At 35.8% G+C, this 19,900-nt stretch overlaps 2 protein-coding genes and 1 long non-coding RNA gene across 3 annotated transcripts; 1 reads left to right on the forward strand and 2 right to left on the reverse strand.

Moving 5' to 3' along the window:
* Nucleotides 1-1,425: 1,425 nt before the first annotated feature.
* LOC140817415 (uncharacterized) lies at nucleotides 1,426-2,031 on the reverse strand. The gene is made up of 3 exons (XR_012114757.1): nucleotides 1,833-2,031; nucleotides 1,613-1,740; nucleotides 1,426-1,550 (listed from the first exon to the last, which is right to left on the reverse strand). It is a non-coding gene; the product is annotated as an uncharacterized lncRNA (long non-coding RNA).
* A 345-nt stretch (nucleotides 2,032-2,376) lies between these two features.
* On the reverse strand, nucleotides 2,377-15,083 carry LOC140816292 (WD40 repeat-containing protein HOS15-like). The gene is made up of 14 exons (XM_073175457.1): nucleotides 14,903-15,083; nucleotides 8,178-8,323; nucleotides 7,719-8,088; nucleotides 7,441-7,535; nucleotides 7,267-7,313; nucleotides 6,211-6,355; nucleotides 5,980-6,043; nucleotides 4,462-4,620; nucleotides 4,232-4,353; nucleotides 3,955-4,029; nucleotides 3,734-3,787; nucleotides 3,568-3,641; nucleotides 3,046-3,120; nucleotides 2,377-2,727 (listed from the first exon to the last, which is right to left on the reverse strand). Exons 1-14 carry the CDS (start codon nucleotides 14,961-14,963, stop codon nucleotides 2,508-2,510), a joined length of 1,707 nt encoding a protein of 568 aa, XP_073031558.1. The 5' UTR covers nucleotides 14,964-15,083; the 3' UTR covers nucleotides 2,377-2,507.
* Nucleotides 15,084-19,021: 3,938 nt separating this feature from the next.
* Nucleotides 19,022-19,816, forward strand: LOC140817411 (MFP1 attachment factor 1-like). The gene has a single exon (XM_073177080.1). It carries the CDS (start codon nucleotides 19,088-19,090, stop codon nucleotides 19,646-19,648), a length of 561 nt encoding a protein of 186 aa, XP_073033181.1. The 5' UTR covers nucleotides 19,022-19,087; the 3' UTR covers nucleotides 19,649-19,816.
* The last annotated feature ends 84 nt before the right edge of the window (nucleotides 19,817-19,900 follow it).

The raw sequence follows: 19,900 nt of genomic DNA on the forward strand, positions 1-19,900 counted from the left end.
GGGAGACTATCAAAATACAAAGCAGACCCAGAAAAAATACTATTTTAATATATTGATATATGAAATGCACTATATAATATATTAAGTTAAGTGGGAAATAATTATTATCTCATTAATATTAAGATCATCACGTACGCAAAGGTCAAAGTATTGAGATGGAAAAAGCTACATTATTTTGATTACGAGAAAGGTCAATAATAGTCGTGACCGTGGTGGCGCAAATGGCGGAGGATAATTTGACCAAAGGCTTCAAATCTAGTGATGGGAATTGAATTGTAAAGTCAAATTATATAACTGTCTCGATAAATTTATACAGTGTGAAAAACATTTGTATACAAGGAAATATAATGCATATATACCTTTTTGTATTCCAATAACCTTTTTTTTTATTGGAATCTTTTGTGTCTTAGCTCTATAAACGTGGCGGAAGCTTGTCGTCCACTGAATGGCTTTATGTCTAATTATCTTTTTTCAAGGATAAGCTAAGATTTGATATCATTTGCGCCTTGCAAATAGTACTTTTGAGAATAGACTAAATTATTGTATTTCTCTATTTTGTCTACTGGTTAAAACAAGTGCAAGATAATATATTTTCTTTTTATTATTAACTCCCAATTGTTTTAATATTTTTTTTCAATGTGAATTCAATTTTGGTTAAAAATTAATAAAATGTGAATTTCTTTATAAGAAATATAATGATTATCGGTAAACCTATGCAACATGTGTGTGTTGACAGCTATTATCTAATATATGATCATACAAGTAAAAACTGAATAGCTAGCTACATACGCGTTTCGATATTTTGCATGACACGAAATGCAAAACCATAAATATCAAATGATAAATTTTATAGAAGATGAAAATAGGTTGGAATTTTCAGCTGCATTCACTGTTTATTCTATTTTTTGGTCCAAAATCATATCATATAAGCCCATATTTTGGATATCTTTTCGAGATGCTCGGAGCTACTGCAACAAATATTTATCGTTTTAATAGGGCCCAGCCCTAGTGTATTCTCATGGAGGTTCTGAAAACCCAATGGGTGATTTTGCCAACCAAACCTTTGGAACTTGACTAGTTTAAGAGAACATTTAGAGTTTTTAATTTTATTATTATTACAACCTGGAATGGGGTGGATTTTTATTTTTCGCTTGTACCGGGTTCGTGTGTATTTTTCTTTAAAATGGAAAGGTAGAAATATTTTTAGTTATGAGAAAAAAAAAGTTGCACCTTTTAAATGTTTTTCTTTGATAAAGTCTTTTAGAGCAAAAAAACTCTTTTTTTGTTATCAGAGAAAAGTAGTTGCAGCAATCCATGTATGAGTGTGAGTTTTCTCTGAGGTGGAAGACCACTCAAACAAATAGAGATTTATCAACAATACATAGCTAAATACACGAAGCACTTTTTCAGTAATGACTTTGATAATGTAAAAAGAACACAAGGTATCAAACATCATTTAACTCGGTAATTAGGTTGATGCAGTGCTAGACCGCAATCTCGGGTTTTCAGTGACCGGTTCGTTTAGATATGCGTACTTGCTCTTGGTCCACCTGCACATTCCCAAACTTTATTTGTGAAATTTAAACTCAGAAATTATCTTAACTTAACTTACCAGTCCTTTATTCCCACTCTTAGGATCCCTTTATGCTCATATTTTTCACCCGAAATCTTTGTGCCCATTTCGAATTCGACTTCCCTTTTCTCCTCCAAGGACTCCTCAAATTGTAGGTATTCATCATACTACACATTTATATATATATATATATATATATATACACACAAGTGAAATTTAAACTATATGTATTCATATTCAGATCATATATAGCGTATACCGTGAGATTGCGAGTGCGTATACGAGCTGCAGCCTTTAAAGCAGAACAGAGATGATCTTCCTCTGCCAATCTCCTCTGGTTCCAGAAATTTGCGATCTCTCGATTAGTCACACTCAACTCAATCCTTGTATTAATCGAAACAACATTCTCCATTACGAGTTTCTTTAATTATTTAGTTACTTTCAATCAATATGCACAATTTAAATAGAATGTTAATGGATTAAGAATTAAAATGATTCATTCTTTATATCAACTATGGTTCCACCCAACCTAACTTTCAAATATTGGTTGTTGAGAAAAATTATTAACAAATGAATTTTATAATGTTTCCAACGTACGCATGACGATGTAATGTCCCACCAACCTGTTGTATAACGATGTTTATACTTTGGTGAATTACAAGATTAATTCAACAATCAGCATATATTCGAAAAGCCATGTATAAACTGCAAAAAATAATTTGAATAATGACAAAAACTTGTGTGAGACAGTCGTATTTTGTGAGACGGATCTCTTATTTGAGTCATCCGCGAAAAAATATTAATTTTTATGTTAAGAGTATTTCTTTTTATTGTTAATAAACGAATTTCTCATACAAATAAATAAACTAGTTCAAGATTCATCAACATTCTAAAGGGTATCAATAAAACCTAGACCAAAATAATCTTCTAATTTCTACATTCGAAAATCCAAGACACAAACCACATTGTTTGCAAAACAAGCTGCAATCTTATCACCCTCCTTGTTCCAGCAAACTTCAAAGATCCCTCCATTCCCGGTGAACGTTTTCACTATCTTGGCTTCCTTCACAGACCATATGTGCAAGCATTTATCCAATGATCCACTAGCCAGATACTCACCATTCGGGCTAAATGCAACAGAATAAACAGGATCCCTGTAATCGGATTGGTGGATATTAAAGTGAGTAGAACTAAACACAAACTCTATTCAATGAAATCCAGAACACAAGAAGAACTCTGTAATATGTGTTTCCTTTTTGGGTTTCGTAGTTTGTCATCAGGTTTAAAGTCTTAAATCATCCGACCATACTGAGTAAAAGCAAAGTCGTGGTTCGAATGTAAGTAGATGATAATCTTTGTCAAACCCTGTTCTTGTTTTATAGGATCATTAACCACGAGGCAACGCTTATATGGTTTTACGTTCAATTTAGACACTTCCATGGTTTTATGTCAAATTTATATAGGCGCCGTACCTGTGGCCATTTAAGCTGTGGAGAAGACGCCCAACATCCACTTCCCAGAGCTTTATTGTTGAATCAAAGGAGGCACTGCAGATGCAAGGGAGTACAAAATAATAGTCTATAGGAAAAAATTGCAAAAATGAACTGTAATTTGTATAAAGCGTGAAGTTAATTAAAATATGTACGAACTGGTCATAATTTGCAGATTGCTTAGAATGGCACAAAAATCGCCATTGTGTTTGGCTAAATGTTGGAAAATGAGCCAACAATCCTATAGAATCAAGAGGTCTGTGACCACGGTCGAACAAGGACCCCAGATTATGGTCTTAGTTTATTAATATCCATTGAAATCATGTCCTATCATTTATCCTCCAGCATCGGTGAATATTTGCTTTCATCTTAAAGTGATCCTTTAACCTTCATCCCTTTTTTTTACTCTTGGTTCGGTAAAATCTTCATATTGTATAAACTATACAACCTTACTACCAAATAACATCGTGTATTCATTCAATCATCAGAGGCAAGAATATTGACCTGGCTAGCACTAGTTGCCGATTAGGATGGTTGGTCCCAGCTCCTGTTGGACTCCATCGGACAGTGTATATCTCCTATGAAATAATATTTACATGTCCATAAGGCAGATTCACAGATAACAGAACAAAGAAAACGATGGACGAGCTTCATGTCATACGACTCATACCTTGGCATGTTCCTTCAAATCAAGCAAGCAGGAGTCCTGTTTCATGGTCCATATCTGCATTATAATCAGCCAGTTGTCACCCCATTGTTTACTAGCATTAAGATAGAATGAACAGGATGAAGAAAATATGCTTAGTAAGATACAGTCTCTACAGCCCTTTTTTTGGCAATTATGAGGGAACAATACATAACAAATCACATAAAATATAAACTGCATCCGACCTTTGCCGTAGAATCATCAGAGCATGAAGCCAGTAGGGAGCCTGTTGGGTCCCACTTGATAGCATTCACTTCACCCTAAAAAAGAACATGTGAATATTAAAGTGAAACTTTGCATATAGTAGAACTTTGTGAGGCACGTAGATATTTTGAGACAAATATCAACTTACATAAAATTTTCAGATTAGCTATAAAGCTGGCAGAAAAATGATACCTTTTGTGCAAATTCAGGTACATTATTGTGGAAAAATATTGAAATAATGTAGAAACAGAAATAAACCTGATGGCCAGAGAAAGTTTTGATTGGTCGGTTCTCTCCAACTTTGCAAACATATATCATGCTATCAGTGGAGCAGGTTGCAAAAGAAGTGTTGTTTCGCCAATCAACATCAAGGGCAGGAGCTACAACATTAAACACATGTAACAACTGTATGAAGTGACCAAACACAAAACATAGGAAAATCAACACGCGTAAAACAAACCTTTAAGAAGAAACAAAGAGTTGAAAACCTGAGTGAAATTCGAATTGTTGTTTCCATTCTCCGGTCTTGACATCCCATACAATTGCAGTTTTATCAACGCTTCCACTGAGAAGATAATCTCCTTTCTTGTTCCACTTTAAGGAGAAAATAGGCCCTTTATGTTTATTTAATGTACTTATCAACTCCCCTAGACACAAACCATGTAAGTGTGTCATGCCCATTTAGAGATTAATGTGGACCCTTAGTACACTGTACACTCACAATATAAAGAGCATTGTAGATGAATATATATAACTCGGTAATAATTTGTCATTGCACTCTTGATTTGTAGCTTACTTAAGTTGAAATTGGAAATTAGCAGGAAAAAAAATCCACTCCCAAAATTTTCCCCATATTATTGTTTGATTGTCTTCCAATTTTCCCAAGTGAGTAATGGGTAGGTACTTTTTATCCTACTTGCCCATTTTGACAATGAAATTCAAACCCGCCAGTACAGCTGCTTCGTTTCCTCAGAAGTAGCAAAACATTCCCATCATGTCGCTGACCACCACTACCTTCTTTATCTTGTGGTGGTGGGTGTGGTTTGGGTGGGCATCGGGATGCAATAACCTATGTTGAACCCAAGACCTCTCCCAAAGGAGAGAGTGGATGATCAAACGAAAAAGTTAACATCTTACCGCCGGCAGCTTATTTTAAACCACAGATTCTGATACAATATCATTCACCGGCTTTTTCCCCAACAGGAAAGAGTCAAGTCAAAAGTCCAAGAACTTGGACATTTTGTAAATAAATGAGCTGGAAACAGGATGGTAGCATGATATGAACTCCTATTTATTCATCTTGAATAATCCACACCACATCAGAAGTACCTCACAGTTTCAAGGCATTATCTTATCAATTTGAATATGAAGAGCAATATTATAGTTTTGTTTCTCTTTAAGGTTGCCGCCAATAAATTTCCTTCTGTGTTGCTTCTGAGCTGACAGGATATGAAGCAGTACAAGTCAAACTGTGAAAATCCATTCTAACTTATATGGAAAACTGCCTCTTTCTTCATACTTTTATTCAGCTTTCACAAGTGTTGCATTAATTACAATTTTGTTCAAGTAGTCCTTTTACACTTGCAATAAATCTTGAAATACTCTTCTAGTAAGAGCATCACATTTCTTTTTATAAATTCAAATATGAAAAGCAATCGTACTGAGATGCTAAATAATTCTAAAAGTACATATCTCCATGGATTCTCCCACATTCATTGTGAACCACAGTCATCATAAATACTTAAACTCAACGTGCTTAGTAATGGCAAAACTGGGGGAATAATTTTAACCAGTTTCAACTTATAAAGGATGCGCTTTTTTTACATCTTGAAGCATGAACGAAAATTTGAAGTCCATATATGATCCTAGATTATGATTAAAATTATGATTATGATTTGATTGCTTCAATAACTCTTATCATTTACAGAGGTAACTGAGTTTCATTCGCCACACGACAAGCTTTACAGAGGCACAAATATTAGATCAACCATATAAATTACACTTACCATCTCTACTCCATATTCTTGCTTGACCATCGTATGAACCAGTAGCAAGTAGTGTGCCATCAACCTATATAAAAAATAGTCAAAGTAGAAGGAACTAAATAATCATGTAAAACTAAAAACATATTTGGCACGTCCTGTGATTGTCTGAGTTAAAATACAAATGAAGGAACATAATATAGAAATTTTTACAATGAGAAAATATGAAGAAGTTTCCAAAATATAATAACTCACATTCCAATCAAGTGTGGTCACATCCTTGCTTTTCTCGTTTGTCCTACCCTTGAAATGCCTCAGTACAACATTATGATGCCCATTTTGCATATTGGAGCTAGATGGCCCATCAATGGTCCAAATCCTAGCTGTCGAATCTCCAGACCTATAACAAAAAAAAAAAAAAGGTCTTAGATGTTGGTACCACGCGCGGAAATTTAAGATAATCCCGCTTAATAAAAAAATATTAAGGCTCTGATACCACTTGTTATAGATAATGTTGAAAAAAATATTAAGCTTCCAAAATAGAGAACCAATGTTTCCATTGAACTTTGTTATCTCATACTTGCCCGTCATTATGTCTACAACAATTTGGTAGACTGGACAAAATAATCCCGCCTTAATAAAAAAATCTCAAAAAAACTTTTCTGATATGGAAGATCAGTTTAGGCTGCAACCACAGAGCATACTCAGAATTTTAAGAAATTTTAAACCAAAACTCTGATACCACTTGTTGGTCTCACGTGCGGCAATTTGAGATAATAAAAATGAAAATAAAGAATAAATTGGACACAAAGATTTACGTGGAAAACCCCTAAAAATTATTTTAGAGTAAAAACTATGGGCAAAATGAAAAGAATTCTAATTTAATATTTTTATGGTGTACAACTCACTCACTGTGTTTCCAAAGAGAACACGCACTCTCTTAATACAGAAGAACAAACACCTCACAAATATTATAGAACTAAGCACTTAAATGCTATAAGATTAGAGAAAACTCGAAGAAGGGATATTTCAGAATGAAGGGTTTATAGAGCCCCTTGTCCGTGTGAAGACGCATACCGTCTGAATCATTTCGTCAATTCTGCCAACCGTGTTTTTCATCTTCAAATTCTGCTACCGCTTACTATTCCCACTGAATGCTACCTGACCATTTGTTGACTAACTAAATGACAATGCATTAAATGCCTTGTCATTCTTTGCCGACATTGGATCCACAGGAAATAAATTCATAGGAAAAACAGAAACTATACATAATCATTCTTCAAATAAGTAATACTTAGTTGTCTTGCTCACCCTGAAGCAAGAAATGAACCAACTGGGTTCCATGCACACGCAAAAACCTGTGAAACAAACAAGTGCATTAGCAACACAGCACAGGAAAAACAAGATACTCCGTCAAATTCATCTGCAATCAACTGCAGACCATAATATTAACCGATGATTGATGAAGATTTATGATATATGAACCTCGGAAGTATGGCCTTGCAGAACAGTGAGATCACTGCTCGATATTTCGTAGGATAAGGAATCTACACTCGTGCAAATATCCATGGGTTCTGGACCTATTTTACCATCAATGAACACATTGAGTAAGTCTATTTCAACAAATCATTATTTTAAGCAAGAGAAAAAGCACTATATTATGAACATGTGATTTTTCCAGTTTAGCATGAAGAATATAGAGCCATCTTCAGCACAAATGACCACATATGTAGCAAGTAAAACATAATACGACCATATATTACCTATATCAGTTGCAACCTCCTCAAGTCTGCCGTTAACCTCATCTCCTGAAGGATTTGCGACACCGGCACCCTCCAATGACTTTTCCTTATCTTTACCTGTTGCTTTCTCCTTTTCTTTCTCTATCTTCTCTTTCTCCCTTGGTTGTTTGTCATTATCCTTTTCTTTAGCAAGCTCCTTTTCTTTTTCCATCAGAATCCCATGGCCATGCTCCCGCCCATTTTCAATATTATCTTTCTCCTTTCCCTTGGACTTTTCTTTCCGCTTGGCTTCTTTCTTCTCTTTCACGATCTTTTGAAGTTCATGTACATCTTTGGTTATAAGATCTAGAGGGTTTAGGAACTGAAAATCTTCCTCTGTATCTAAATCATCCTGGGTTGCATCAACTATCTATCAGTTAAACATTTTCAAAAGTACAAAACAAAGTACTCTAAAGCACAACCTCAATTTAGAATGCTTACATTACTAAAGTTTGCTTCTAGTTCAAGATATTGGATTCCTTTCTGAATAAATGTAACAAGTGCACCAGGTGGAACAAGAATTCCATCAATAGTACTCTTGTTGATCCCTGCCTCATATCCTAGAGCAAAAGCAGAATGGGCAAACCCTGACAAATAGGGCAAACATAATACATCACCAACTCAAAGGAACTGGTGGCCATCTGAACTTGAGAAAGGTGGAAGATGTAAAAATCAAAAAAAAAAAATCACTAAGTGGCCAAATGCATTTAGCCTACTTCAATTTTCTAAACTGTTAGGTATGTCATAACTCATTTAAGAGTATTGTGCGATTCCATTAAAGACAGACCAAGACTATGATTCATTGGATCAATAAACCAAGTCTATAACTTGCATAAACCTGAGGACCTCCAACCACTAGCTACATGATATATAATTGACTGGACTAAATATCAGTCTGCGTGGCTTTGTAACAGAAGGGAATGAAGGAAGAGAAAGGAGTTGCCAAAGTCCTTTCTGGTTATTCTGTTTCTTTGCTTACCCAACAATTCTCGAATTTCTGGACTTTAGCAAGCTCAGAGTTGGTGATATTGGGTCAATCTCTATCATTATCAAAACAGCAGCTCTTGGCGTTATTTCGAGGATCAATATAGCATATCTCCCAAAGCATTAATAATATCAGTAATCTACAATTGACAAAAAATTCTTTGCAATCAGTCTGCGTGGCTTTGTAACAGAAGGGAATGAAGGAAGAGAAAGGAGTTGCCAAAGTCCTTTCTGATTATTCTGTTTCTTTGCTTCCCCAACAATTCTCGAATTTCCGGACTTTAGCAAGCTCGGAGTTGGTGATATTGGGTCAATCTCTATCATTATCAAAACAGCAGCTCTTGGCGTTATTTCGAGGATCAATATAGCATATCTCCCAAAGCATTAATAATATTAGTAATCTACAATTGACAAAAAATTCTTTGCATTTTGGTGGGCACCAACTATTTCCTCCAAATCTAGCAAAAAAAAAACTTTTACTTTCCATTTATGTAACTCTTGCCAAAACTCCAGCGTTCTAATAAACAGTGATGATTACAAATAAACAAAATTATCTGTGTTTCAAGATAAACATGTGACCTTCATAATATATCACAAAGAATCATTCTTATTCAACCCTTTTGGGGTAGCAGATAGATGAGAACTGTTCAAAACGCTTGTCCCAAAAGCAGGAGCACAAGGGAGATAACACAATAAATAGTTCTATATTTTAACATAGTCCTACAAGAGTTAGCCGAAAATAAAAAAATATAAGCCTAGAATTAAAAACCAAGTCGTGCGGATACAAGCTGGTCTGGCGTAAAGCAACAAAAGGCCACCCAAGACCAACTTTAAGAAATATACACGGATTTGGCACCTATGGTATCAAATTTGTGAACCCTGGCTGTGAGGTCGTATCGAAACAGCTGGTACCAAAAGCTCAAACTTTTGGGAGAAGGCAGGAACAATAGTTGATTATTTTAAAATGGTGAACCAAAATTTTCGAAGCCATACGATATTCAGTTGATACTTTATTAGATATTAATAAGTGATAGTTAGAAACACGCACACGCTTTCATTCTTATTGTATAAATAGGTTGTACCTGTCATTTCTTTCCGACGATATACAATATACATTTTTGCTCACATTAGATTGAGCTTATAGCATGAAAGCTAATATGGTATCAGAGCAATAGCTCTTCCACGCGATCTGCGTGATTTCTCTTCTCGCGATTTGCGTGATTTTTTTTGTGATTTCTCTGTTCTCCATGGCGAGAGGAAATCCAACTCCACCTCTGGCAAATCCAGCTCCAAATTCGGTTTCGCATGCCTCCAGCAGTCGAATTAGCTTTGAAGATTCGAGTAGCCCCTTTTATCTTTCAAATGGAGATAATCCTGGTCTGAATTTAGTCTCACATCCACTTACAGGTGGAAATTACAACACCTGGAGCAGAGCCATGATTATGGCACTTACCGCAAAGAACAAATTAGGATTTGTCGATCGCACCATTCCGCGGCCACCTCCAGACGATTTGCTGTATGGCGCATGGATACGGTGTAATAGCATGGTAATATCCTGGATTTTAAATTCTGTTGTGAAGGAAATAGGTGATAGCTTGATGTATATTCCCACGGCCTATGAGATTTGGATCGATCTTAGAGATCGTTTTCATCAAAGTAATGCGCCAAGGATTTTCCAAATTAAAAAGCTGCTGGGTGGTTTACATCAAGGATCAATGGATGTGAGTGCTTATTATACTCGACTGAAAACACTATGGGATGAGTTGAGGGATTTTCAACCCATCTCCGTCTGTCACTGCGGATCGATGAAGGAATGGGTGAGTTATCAAAATCAAGAATGTGTAATGCAGTTTATGATGGGTCTAAATGATTCCTATGCTCAGATTCGAGCTCAAATATTGATGATGGATCCTACTCCACCAATATCTAAGATATTTTCGATTGTCATTCAAGAGGAGCGGCAACGCTCAATTCACCATGACATTTCTAAATTGTCACCAGATTTGAATGGCTTATATCCTAATGTGGCTGCTGTTAAGGCTTCTAAATATGTGAAATATGACAAGCCTGCAGGTGGTAAAGTGGATAGGTTTTGCTCCCACTGTCAATGGCCTGGACATACTGCTGATAAATGTTTTAAGTTGCATGGTTATCCTCCTTCACATCCAAAGTATAAACCACAACAGCAACCACATAAAGAAGGCATTGCTCATAAAGAAGGCATTGCTATGGCGCATGCGAGTTCTTCTACTGCTGAATCATCATTTAACTCAGAACAGGTCAAGCATCTCATTGCTCTCTTAAGTTCTCAGCTTCAACATGGTACTGGATCTTCTCAAGTTCATCAACAACATGAACCCTCTGTTTCATGCTTCCATGGTATATACTCATTATCTCTAAGTTCTACTATTATTTCAAATTCTAGTTGGGTGCTTGACACAGGGGCCACACATCATATTTGTTGCTCTTTCTCCTTGTTTCACTCACACCGACAATTTGAGTCCCTTGTCACTTTACCTGATGGTTCTACTGTCCCTGTTACCTGCATTGGAAGCATATTTCTGTCACCAAATTTGATTTTGAGTGATGTGCTGTTTGTTCCTCAATTTCGTTTCAATCTACTTTCCATCAGTGCACTTACCCAGAAAATGTCATATTCAGTCACTTTTTCTTCCAATCTTTGTCATATCCAGGAGTCCGTGACGGCCAAGATGATTGGGACGGGTAGAAGAATTGGAGATCTCTATGTTCTTGAACTCCCAAGTATTTGTACTGTTTCTGCAACTAAGTCTGAACTTTGGCATTATCGTATGGGACACCCTTCATTCACTAGGCTATCTGTTATAGGCAATGAGTTACACTTTCACCCTGTAAATGATACTTTAGATCATTGTTCGATTTGCCATCTCTCTAAACAAAAAAAGTTACCTTTTACTTCCAATAATTCTCTTTCAGAATGTTCTTTTCATTTAGTTCACATTGATGTTTGGGGTCCTTTTCATCCGATAAGTGTTGAAGGGTATAAATATTTTTTGACGATTGTGGATGATCATTCTCGTTTCACTTGGGTATACATGTTAAAGGCTAAGTCTGATGTGCAAACAATTTTTCCAGCATTCTATACTATGATCTTTACACAGTTTGGCCAGTCTATCAAATCGGTTCGTGCCGACAATGCCCCTGAATTGAACTTTTCCGAATTTTTTCAGTCCAAAGGCATTCTTGCTTTTCACTCTTGTGTTGAGAGACCACAACAAAATTCTGTTGTGGAAAGAAAACATCAACATATACTTAATGTTGCTCGAGCCTTAGCCTTTCAATCCAGTATTCCTTTAGTATATTGGAGTGACTGCATAATGACAGTTGTTTACCTAATCAATAGAACTCCTTCCACCTTGTTGTCCAATAGAACTCCTTTTGAATTGCTGTATCAAAAGCAGCCTTCTTATCAACACATGAAAGTGTTTGGTTGTCTTTGTTTTGGCTCCACTCTTTTACATGGTCGAACCAAATTTTCACCAAGAGCAATCAAATCTGTGTTCCTTGGATATCCTCCAGGCTACAAAGCCTACAAACTACTTAACTTGGACACAAATGAAATCTACATTTCCAGAGACGTCATCTTTCATGAAAACACTTTTCCCTTCAAAGATGGTTCTTCCCCTCAAGCTGATCTTGACATCTTTTCTGATCCTGTTCTGCCTGCTCATACTGACTCCTCTCCTTCTTTAGACTTTCCCTCCAATCATCAGGCCGTTCGTTCTCGTCGCATTCCTGTGCAACCAGCTCATTTGCGTGATTATCAATGTTATGCCGTTAAATCCCCTCACCTTCATTCCTCTACTGCTCACCCCCTATCTTCAGTTATTAATTTCAGTAGGTTATCTCCTTCGTATCAGATGTTTGTCAATAATGTTTCCTCAATTGTTGAGCCTCAAACCTTTGCCCAAGCTGTTGTTCAACCTGAGTGGAAAAATGCCATGGATGAAGAACTTCGAGCATTAGAGAGCAATGGCACTTGGTCTATTGTTCCTTTACCTCCTGATAAACACATTGTTGGGTGTAAATGGGTGTATAAAGCAAAGTTTCGGGCTGATGGTTCATTAGAAAGATATAAAGCTCGGTTGGTTGCCAAGGGATACACTCAACAAGAGGGTATTGATTACTTTGAAACATTTTCCCCTGTTGCAAAGTTATCTTCTGTCAAAACTCTTCTTGCCCTTGCAGCTATTCACGTCTGGTCCCTTATGCAACTCGATGTCAATAACGTTTTTTTGCATGGTGATCTCGATGAAGAGGTATATATGGCGTTGCCTCCTGGTTTTCAACGCCAAGGGGAGTCTTTACCACCTAATGCAGCGTGTAAGTTGCATAAATCGTTGTATGGACTTAAGCAAGCTCCGAGGCAATGGTTTGCAAAGTTCTCTTCTACATTGGTCAAAATGGGTTTTGTTCAATCTTCTGCGGATAGCTCCTTGTTTATTCGAGCTAATGACAGAATGTTTTTGGCTTTATTAGTGTATGTTGATGACATTGTCATTGCCACTAATAACCACAATGAAGCTGCCAATGTGAAGAGCCTCTTACATAAGCAATTTAAGTTGAAAGACTTGGGGGAGTTGAGATATTTTCTTGGAATTGAAGTTGCAAGGTCATCTCGAGGTATCTCAATATGCCAACGACACTATGCTCTCCAAATAATCAATGATGCGGGACTACTTGGGTGTAAGCCGCGCACAACTCCCATGGACTTTGGATCAAAAATTAATCAAGATGATAGTGAGTTACTTGCTGATCCATCTGAGTATCGAAGGGTGATAGGAAGACTTCTATATCTCACCATCACACGCCCGGATTTATCTTACTCGGTGAACAAATTAAGTCAGTATGTGTCCAAGCCAAGAGTTGCTCATATGCAGGCTGCCCATTCAGTACTTAAGTACATCAAAGGTACTGTGGGTCAAGGATTATTTTATGGGTCAGCATCCGATCTAAGGTTGAGTTGTTTTTCAGATTCAGATTGGGCTTCATGTCCTGACACACGAAGATCAGTCACTGGTTTTTGCATTCTGCTTGGGGAATCACTGATTTCTTGGAAATCGAAGAAACAGCAGACAATATCTAAGTCTTCTGCGGAAGCTGAATATAGGGCTATGGCCGATGCTACCTGTGAAATTATCTGGCTGTCTTCACTTCTTAAGGATTTGCATGTCCAACTCCGTGAACCAGCTGCTCTATTTTGTGATAATAAGGCAGCAGTGCACATTGCATCGAACCCGGTATTCCATGAACGAACTAAACATATAGAGATTGACTGCCACTTAGTTCGTGAAAAGGTTCAAGCTGGGATAATCAAGCTTTGGCACGTTTCCTCGAAGTTACAACTCGCAGACCTCTTTACTAAGCCTATTCTACATGCTCAGTTTCGTTTTTTGCTCTTCAAGATGGGAATTAACAATATTCATTCCTCACCTTGAGGGGGGAGTATTAGATATTAATAAGTGATAGTTAGAAACACGCACACGCTTTCATTCTTATTGTATAAATAGGTTGTACCTGTCATTTCTTTCCGACGATATACAATATACATTTTTGCTCACATTAGATTGAGCTTATAGCATGAAAGCTAATATACTTTTTCTTATATCAGATGGTAGTGCACAAAGAACAGTTTTAATCAAAATGGTTCGGCCTCCCCTCGATAGGAATCCTTTTTTCCAACTTGCCAATTTTCTTATATCATTCAAATTTTTTTTCAAGAGCGAGTCACAATTCTAATCAATGCCCATTTCCATCAATTCCAGCAAGAGAAACATGAAATCTCCAACATTAGCGAGGATGGCAAAACAAGTGCATAACAAAGAATTAACTCGCAGGAGCCTGGTAAATTCAATCAATTTAAACTCTGACACTTGCATTTTCGTAAAAAATAAAAATAAAAATTGGAGTTTTAAAAAAAACTAGGCAATCTTACTCGCATTATATTCATAATCAAAAGGTAAAACCGGAATATTTCGCCATTTCTTCAAATTCAGGAAACAATAGAATAAAATTCGAAAGCCCAGTACCCTTTCCTACTTATAGACAACAGAAAGCAAAGAATTAACGTGAAAAAAATTTCAAACCACAGATAAACAAGAGGCCAATATATAAGTAAAAATTACAGTGAGGAAGAAAAATACCTGATTCGTTGAGGTAACGGAAGATGAGGTAATTCAGCTCCACCGAGGTCAAGGAGATCATTTTCCCGAATTTGTCGTCCGCATGAAACAATTCTCCTCCGGTTGGTGCACTGAAAGAATGGGGCACTCGCGATTTCGGAAAGGATTTTTACCTGCTCACTGAGATGATAGTCGGAATGTATAGGATCAAATGACTGAAATGTCCTTAGCCGAAACAAATAATAACTTTTTTGTATTATTATTATTTAAATGAATATGATAATGATGTTTTATAGGAAAAGCTAAAGTAGTGGTAATAATTTTCCCCGGATAATAGAGCATACATAAGATCATAATTTAGATGGACTACTTATAGATAATCTCATGTACTAATGATTTAATTAAGTGATACCCCACAAAATGAGATTAATTTCCTACAAATATTGGGTTTGATTAAGTTATTTATTGATTCTCTCATATTGCTTACCTAGCTACTACATTTTCTTTATATTTTTCAGTTATCTAATCGGACATATATATTACGTCGGAAAAACCTTTCGAATCTCATCTAACCTTCTTGCTCATGTTTTTAGGTCATTTCTCGGTCCGGGCTGACCTCATGGAACACGTGTCCGACCTTTTGGCAAATGTTTTTTTATCAACATATATCATTAAGTATTGTTTATTTGTTTTTTAAAGTTACGAACACTCTAATTTTAATTTCGATGATAGCTAGGATCATTTCTTCCCCTAAAATCTCGCTCCTCGTTGCGAATGAAGTTGTTGCATGCATCTGAGGCGATAAATTTACCCGCACAACTCTGCATTAATACACTGTATGATTTGAATATTATACTTTCTTTCGAAGTTAATAGGGAAAATGACATTAAAGTTGATAGATTGAACTCATTCTAATAATAAATACTTTAAAAAATATAATGGTAGTCAAAAAATTAATTGGACACGTACGAATATTACGAAAAAGGATTGACTAATAGTGGATTTGAGATACTAAATAAGATCAAACAGAAACATTAATCCTTATAATAATACGATAAAACACTGACTACGTACGAATTAGTAAATTTATATTTCAATATACGTCAAGTTTGTAAGCAAATTAATTAGTCTCTTATTTTTACATTCATATATATATATGATCAGTGGGGTTTAAATATCATTTTTTTTTAAATTTTAAAAACCGGGTTTATCAGTCAATTAAATGAGTAGAAATTAAGAAGACACGTTACCCTTTAGCTTTGGTGCTCGTAAACTTATAGTGCAAAAAGAAGTAAGAAATGACTAATGCGGTGACAGTTGCTATTCTTTCTCAATTTTCCCAACAAAATGAGTTCATGATCAGTTGCTTTTTTCATGTCAGAGAAGTAGCGAAACAAAAATTCGACGAGAAAAGAATAAAAGCACTGCGACCAAGAAAAAAAAACCCTAAAACCAGTGTTGGAGTGGCCGTATTTTGGGGAATGAAAGCGAGGTGAAAAGATTTAAATTGTTCAAAAGTATAAAGGTCTCGTGAACCACAACATACATGTATATGGTAAAGTTATATATATATATATATAAGGTGTGTGCTGTTTGCAATTTGCAGGGCGTGCAACTCTGCCTCTAGGTAATAGCTGGAATAAATATATACTCAACCTGTACCACATCATAATATATATCCACCATAGTTATTAACCCCATAATTCGGATTAGAAATAAATTAATTGAATGCCCCTATACTCATATAATTGGTATTTTAACAGAAATTTCCACTCCAAAAAAACACATTTTTATAGGGTGAAGGGCGTTCCTATGGTCTAGAGTTTGACATGTTTTGCATTCCTCCATTAGTTTCTGTTTCTTTTAATTAAGAATTAATAATTAATCACCGTAGTAATTGATCTACTAGCTAGTCATGACCCATGGCTTTTTAAACAAGCAAGGCACTCCATTCCGTCTTCAATCAAATTCACCAAAATAATAATAATAATAATAATAAAAAAAGCTGCCTTTCCCATTCCCACAACCACAATTTCTTCCCTAATAAACTCCATACAAAAAGGGCCTTTTCCATCTCCTTTAATTTATTTCTAGTGAAACACCATGCAAATTCATCAGTACGGCTTGTTTCAGAAATCTATGGTCTTCTTGCTTTCGATAGCCTTGTTAACTTCAGCCGCTGAGAACAACGAAACAGTGCCCGCTGGATACAAGAAAAATTCAACAGCAGAAGGCAACAGCAAATACAAGTGCAGTATGCAAAGCACGCTTTTGTTGCCTTCTTTTCAAGCAAAAGGAGAGTCCCGAACGAATCAGACCCTCTACACAATCGCTGAAGCTTCGGAGACAGAAGTTCTAGCTAGTAGAACCACGCTCGAGGCGAGTCATTAAGGTAGACGTCGTCTGATTTCCCCTGAATTTTTGAGCCGGCGCACAATTCAAAACCCATATTTTGTTGTCTGTAACTTGTAAAATACGAGGGGCTACAAAAACTATTGGATCAAATATGCTCCTTGATTTTTCATGAGTTTTCTTTAATCTTTTTGGGATGCATTTGTTCTTGATATTTGCTTTAAAAAATAATGCATATAGGAATAGGACAAGGTTACAGATAGCACCTAATAAATTAAATATCATTGATTAAATAAAAGATTGTTAAAACAACTATTGACTATAATTTTTTATTAATTATTTTTTACACATTGGAAGGTTTTTTGCATGATTATTTCTTTGCATCTTTTTACTTCCAGTCGAGTTTAAGGTACTTTTTTATAATTTACATTTGGCAGTTCCGAGTATTTTATGAATTTTTTTATTTTTTGAATATATAAATAAATGCATAAAATATATTTGGTTTCTAATATTATTATAATTAATATCCTTTAAAAAAAAATTGAGATCGATCGAGGTTAGGTGTTTACTCGTGTGCATTTTGAGAACCAGAGTTTATCGTCTGCCGTTTAGCAAGTAAAATGTTTTTTTCTTAGTAATTGGTGTAATATTATATTTTATAAGCACAAAAGTTAGAAAAGTAATATTATCTGTATATAAAAGTCAAATACAGTAAATTAAATAACGTGGGAATAAATGAAAAAATATCCACACACACACACACACACACACATATATATATATATATATATATATATATATATATATATATATATATATATGTCTACATTTAATTTAACAAAAAGATATATTTAAAAGCGTGATAACTTACCAAAAATCAATAGTGGTAAAATCAATGTTTTTGTTGTAATACCCAACACATCCTAAATTTGATTAATTACTGTTTCCCCATATGTGATTGCTTTCGGTTAATAATTGGTTATGCACTCTGCGAGCAAATAGTTTAGGCAGCAAACCAAGTTATTACATGGAACTCAACAGTTAGCACTTTCATTATAATAATCATAATAATAATAACAATAATAATACTTTAAATAAAGTGTTACATGCATCGATTGAGAAGAAAACCAAATGTATTTCATATTGGTTGACTCCTTTTATCGCTGAAAATGTAAAAAAAGATTGTACGAAACTCACCAGTTAGGATTAGAGATTCCCCTGTGAGATTCCATGCTGTCATGAAAAACCAAACAGTAATCCCATGTGAATTTCAGACATACTAAAGTGCATGCCATCCTTTCTTCATTATTATCATTGCTTATCTCACGACAAAACTATTTAAAAAAATTATTGATAAATTTACATATTATTTTTACATTTAATGATAAATGTTTGATTTAACAATAAATACTTTTAAATCTTAGAGCTTCATATATTAAGCGAAAGATTGAACATATGAGAGTAAATAATTCAATTTGTTTCACTGTCCAACCTCACGATTTTTGTCGTATTTATTTAGTACTCTGCCTCCATAAATTTTTTATTATGTGATTAACTTAATTTATTGGTCATATGAATTATTTTGCGAAATAATATTTTCAAAACGTATCATATCGTAGTATATATTTGGATAAATTACTTCGATTAACTAAATTTATAATTCAAAATCAATCATAAAGCTACAATATTCAATCAAAGTATTGCGTATTTCATATAAGAAATTGAGGCCCAAGCCCACAGATTTCATATTAATAATCAGCCCATCATCCAATCTTCCGTTTCCGCACAACCAACATACATACATAAGATTTCTATCAGCTTTTTGTTCTTGTTGCTTTAATATATCTTACCAAAATGTCGGACAAAATCGAAGCCCAGAATCCAATTCTCCAAATCCAAGATCATCCGCCGACTCAAGATCCAGAGTTACCCCAAGCTCCTCCACCCTCCGCCGCCACAATGACCGAAATTGGAACTCAATCCGTCACCACCACAACCCCTGCCACGAAGTACAATAATGCTTCCTTCAGCATTTGGCCACCCACTGAGCGCACTCGCGACGCCGTGAGGAACCGCCTGATCGAGACCCTAACGACCCCCTCCATCCTTTCCAAGCGCTACGGCTCCATTCCACGCGATGAGGCGGTTGACGTGGCAAAGCGCATCGAGGAGGAGGCGTTCGAGACTGTCGGGGCAGAAGCGACCGCCGACAACGACGGCATCGAAATACTTCAGGTTTATTCTAAGGAGATCAGTAAGAGAATGCTGGAAACTGTTAAGGCCAGATCTGGTGAATCGGAGGTTCCGGCGACGCAGCCGACGAATGAGGCGCCGGTTAGGGTGGAAGAGGAGGATGCTGGCTCCACGGCTCCGCCTCAGAGTGAAAAAACCGAGTCTGTCGTTGATGATGACTGAACACCTCCTTCCTGTTGAAAAACAAAAAAATAATCTTGTAAGTGAATGAAATCTTCACTGGATGATTTTTCTTTGCGGATATCTACTCTTGTTTGCTATTATATTAGTATTGCTACGTCTTGTGGCATTGGCTTCAGCATTTGTTTAGTCAATCTTCCAACTTTTTTCCGGTTTTGCCTTGCCATGCTACTATTTTGGTTTGGGTTTGTGAGTTTGTTTCTGTGTTACTGCAATTGTAATACGTCGGACAAA

Source organism: Primulina eburnea, chromosome 16, assembly GCF_022965805.1.
Source record: "Primulina eburnea isolate SZY01 chromosome 16, ASM2296580v1, whole genome shotgun sequence".
NCBI lineage: Eukaryota > Viridiplantae > Streptophyta > Magnoliopsida > Lamiales > Gesneriaceae > Primulina > Primulina eburnea.